Source organism: Lathyrus oleraceus, chromosome 7 (genome assembly GCF_024323335.1).
Source record: "Lathyrus oleraceus cultivar Zhongwan6 chromosome 7, CAAS_Psat_ZW6_1.0, whole genome shotgun sequence".
Classification (NCBI taxonomy): Eukaryota; Viridiplantae; Streptophyta; class Magnoliopsida; order Fabales; family Fabaceae; genus Lathyrus; species Lathyrus oleraceus.
Window position 1 is genome coordinate 399,437,407 of NC_066585.1, and position 4,799 is coordinate 399,442,205.

Consider the following 4,799-nt stretch of genomic DNA (forward strand, 5'->3'; position numbering starts at 1 on the left):
CCAAAAGCGCTTTCTAAGACCCTCCTATTTTAATTTTTTTAGGTATACCTTAGACAGCGCTTTTCAAAAAGCGTTGTCTAAGCCCCCCCCCCCCCCCCCCTTAGACAGCGCTTTTGCCTAAAGCGCTTTCTAATCCCCCCCTTAGACAGCGCTTTTTACAAAAGCGTTGTCTAAGGTATACGAAAATTTTTGAAGCTTTTGTTTTAAACCACATTTTTTCCAAGTTTATAAACCAGAATTTCTACCTGTTTTCAACCAGATTTTGACAGACAATTATCACATTTTATATATGCCATTTTGGCCTTTTTTCTACCAATTTTTGGCTAACAAATATATATATATACCAATTCAAACCAATTTTGCCTTAAATGTATCAAAATATATACAAATTTATGTACACATTTAAAAGTCATAACATATACTACAAATGTACACATTAATTACACAAATTTATGAACAAACATTGAGCTCTATCATGAATTGACACCACTCCTCTTTGATTTCGTCCACTTGATCCTTTGTATAAAATGCACACTTGAATTCATCAAAGTACTACATAATAATATAACATATTTTGAATTAATTCCAACTATTTAATTATATGAGATATGTGTAAATATAAAAATAACTCATAAGTTATAAATACATACATCGGTGGGAATCTTTAATCGGCCCAAAGCAAGAGTATCTCGCATAAAGTAAACCGGATTAACACCTCTTTTGAAACATAAAGTAAACCGGATTAACATAAAGTAAACATCATTAACATAAGTTGTTTAATTAATAAAACAAAGTAGACCGGATTTACCTAATATATGTATTGACAACGGTGACGCCGATTTCTTCATGACTAAAAACTTGCATGAAGTCTTCATTACCAATCATTTGGTCGTAATCAAAGCCGAAAATCCCTACCTCCATATGTACAGTCCGAACACCTCCGGTCGGTATATCGGTCATCTCTAGAAATGTCCTGAGGCACGACCTATACTTGGTGGTAGGTTTTTTCCTAGCTACGGTCTTCTTAGCACCAGAACTTTTTACCCGTGCGGAGGCGTTGCTAACCTCCTTTTTTTGTTGTGCGGAGGCATTGCTAACCTCATTTTCTTGAAGCTACATGTCATATAAATAGTTAGATCAAATTAAGAATGTAACAACTTCCATGAATATATGTCATATAATTGTATATTACCTCTTTTCTTGAAACCGTGGACTCGGTATGCCGTGGAATCGCATTATCTTTTGATTTGGATTTTGTGGGAGTCTATTTAACATAACCAAGGAAAATATGTAAGTAAAATTTTAAGCATAAATTTTAAACTTTGAATATACACATTAAAGTTAACATAAGTTTTAAGCATACCTCATATCCTACGCATATGAGGTTTGTCGGCCATGCAACAAACGAACCTACTGCTTCGTGCACCGTTGTTGCATCCGAATCTTCGCTAGGATATGGTAATGCTGCATTCGGCTCAACTGCAATATCAACTGATACCTTCAAACATCCAGCAGGGAGCTCTCTAGTGTGGAGTAATACTCCGCTAACGTTATGCACTTTTCCCTTGCCAACCATCCGATAGTATGGTGACGACAAATACAGCTGACAATGGGAAATGCCCTAAAACCAATAATAACAAGAAATCGTTAATGTGTATATATGTCAAATACATAATTTAAGCAAATAGTTCAATTTAAGACAATTATATGTAATTACCTCTGGTCTAAGGGGGGGTAATTTGTAGAGTCGTAGGTTTGAAGCTATATCTCACAAATTCTATCAAAAAGACATGAGCATTTGAGCTTGACAACATGGACCCAGATACTAAACCTTTGTCAATACAAGGAGCAAACCAGAGAACAATAATCCTGTTCACTCATCACTGCAGTTGATCGGAATACTTTTCTACACAGCCTAGGACAAAATAAACTACCACGTACAAGGATTACTCAGATGAAAACTGTCCAATATTAAGAAGACATTACCTTTGTCTCTAACAATTCTTCGTGAAATTTCATTTAGAATCTCAGCAACTTGTGAGTCCTTTAATGCAGAAGCTCTCCTTAATTGAATTAAATCAGCTACAACATCAGGGTTGAATGGTTTCTCGTTCAGAGCATATCGGATGTATTTGCGCAAAATTTCTTCCAAGACAAAACCTGTCTGGATATGAATTTTTTGTTACTTAAAATCAATGACACATGCAGAGGAAGTCAAAAGTATGGTAAGCCAGCAAACAGAAAAATGAATTTCCATGAGATTTTTCCAGCCAGCAAAATGAAAGCTAAGAACTACTTTCATGATCTAGACAGATGGCATGATCCTTTATTAAAGAAACATTTGCACAGAAAAAACATATCATGATTAGGAATCGAAGCATATACACATCAACAACAAAAGTTTCACCTAAGGTTAGACAGGCAAAATCCAATATTTCAGACAGACCGTTAATATATATACTACAAAGAATATTACAATGACTTGATGATGGTAATTTTATACAATACCAGTTTAGAACTTATGGTCTTTTAGTGGAATCATTGTTCTTATTTTGTAAAACCAAGATACATTATCAATAATAACGAAACCGATATAAATAGGAGCAAATAGCCAAATACTCAGCCTTATAGATTAGTATGTAAAAGAAAACAGTGTTTCTAATGCAAATGATAAGCAATCAAGTATGTCAAGTTACCCCTATCTGATAGGCACTCGTGCAGAAGAACATAACAAAAGAAAAATAAGTTATCATTATTTAAAAATTAAAACTAGAAATCAGTTCATGATTTAACCTTGTGCGGAATACCAGAAAAGGAGAAGTAACAAATGATTCAATTCAGTGTTCTGAATATGAGATTCACTATATGTAGTTGCAGATAGTGTTACGACTATCGTGATAGTGAAATATTTTACCTTGCTGTGGATTTTTAATCTGTTACCCTAGCATTGTATGACACTGATTCTCAACAGATAAGAAGAATCTACTCTGCTGTCAGTTATACTATTGCTACAAACTTCTCCACATACTTCCTATCAAGGTAGCACTTGTTACATTACAACCCAAAAGAAAAGGAGGGCTGAAGATCAACTGGCCTAGCAGTTGTCTCATGGGCCCAAGGAATGGGAAGTGTAAGGAGAAACAAAGGACAATTGAGAAAGAATCTTGTGATGGAAGAAGGGGAGCTAGTTGAGATGGGAGAGTTAGTTAATGATGGTGGGGAAATTATCAAATAGTAGGAGAAACATATGTTAGTTGTGAATAAAGAGTTTCCCTATGTAATCAAATTATTATCATCAATAAATCTTGTATTTACATCTATCTTGCGGGTTTCTTTAATTTCAAATAGTTGAGAATATTGGTTTGTATCAGAAATCAACAAACATGGGGAAGAACAAAGCTTCTCTACCCATTATTGACGCAGATTCAAAAAGTGATTCCATAACCCCTAGACAAAATGTGAGGCCAGATATTATTCAACAGCAAATGTCAAATAGTGACCACATGTCATATTCAAGGTTTTAGAAAAAGGTCTGCAACTGCAACACAGACCTGCAATATCAAGAGTTTTTCTATATCTCTATGACTATAAAGTGTCAGCAGTTGCAGTCACATTTGTATACAATTTTTCACAATAACAAAGATTGCGACAAAAATTAATTACAAACTCAGGTCTACAGCGAAAATATAAAGGTTTTAGATGTCTCTACAACTGAAATCGCGGTTGCATTTGCTCGCATTCTGCGACAATATCATGGTTTGCAGCATAACTACAATCACAATTTAGAATCATACCCAACTACAATTTAAAGTAAATATTTTCTATAACTCACCTTATTTTCGATTCCTTTGAGATCATCAACCTTAACTTCATCTCGTCCTCTTTGTAACAAATCATCAACAGACTTACACAACAACGCATTTTTACTAACCTGAAACAAACAAACAAACAAACAAACATTATAATTTCCTATAAGCGCAATGAACAAAAAAAAATCCAAAGAAACAAAAAAACCAACCAATTTCCTGCGTTGTGCTTTGGGAGAACTGAATTTCCTAACGGTTTTAACAAACGCGATAACGAAAGTGAGACCAGCATAACCAAGAGGAACGGCGAGAATCCACGGCAACGAAGTGGGACCCACTCTTGGACCGGGAATCGCTTGGGTAACAGAACCGGTGAACTCAACGAGGTCGAGAGCTTTTTCTTGAATCCACGGAAGTTCCTCTTCTACTTCAACCTCAACAACTTCATCTTGTCTAGATTGTTTAGGGTTATTGTTACTGGAAGGGTTTTTCGATGATGACGCTGAAGCAACGGTTGAGATTGAAGTAGGTGATGATAAGAGTGGTTTTGGGTGGAGTGTAGGGAAAAAGAAGGGTTGAGATTGAAAAGGGGTTAGGGATGGGTTTTTGTTTGGGAGAGAGAGAAAATGGGAAGTGAGAGAAGAAGTGAAAGCCATTGGAATGGGTTTTTTTTTAATTGAAAGACTTTAAACAGCGCTTTCTCAAAAGCGCTGACTAAGGTCTATATTTAAAAGCGCTTTCTAAAAGCGCTGTCTAAGGGGGGGTCTTAGACAGCGCTTTCTAAAAGCGTTGTCTAAGACCCCCTCTTAGACAGCGCTTTCATTATTTTTTTAGAACATTTTCCGTGTTTTATTTTTATTTTAACCTTAGACAGCGCTTTCTTTTAAAAGCGCTGTCTAAGATGCGCTGTTAAAAAACCTTTTTGGCGTAGTGGTTGTTCTTGCTATGCATTTCTGGTTTAAGGTTTTTTTAGAAAAAAAATGCTATATTGTT

At 35.5% G+C, this 4,799-nt stretch overlaps 1 protein-coding gene and 1 long non-coding RNA gene across 2 annotated transcripts; both read right to left on the minus strand.

The window, feature by feature from the left end:
* Positions 1-339: 339 nt before the first annotated feature.
* LOC127104752 (uncharacterized) lies at positions 340-767 on the minus strand. Its single transcript, XR_007794854.1, has 2 exons — positions 651-767; positions 340-552 (listed from the first exon to the last, which is right to left on the minus strand). It is a non-coding gene; the product is annotated as an uncharacterized LOC127104752 (long non-coding RNA).
* A 3,245-nt stretch (positions 768-4,012) lies between these two features.
* On the minus strand, positions 4,013-4,481 carry LOC127104018 (uncharacterized; the record flags this gene model as incomplete). The annotated part of the gene is made up of 1 exon (XM_051041241.1): positions 4,013-4,481. A coding segment is annotated over exon 1 (450 nt), but the record flags the coding sequence as incomplete, so codon positions are not given.
* Between the last annotated feature and the right edge of the window lie 318 nt (positions 4,482-4,799).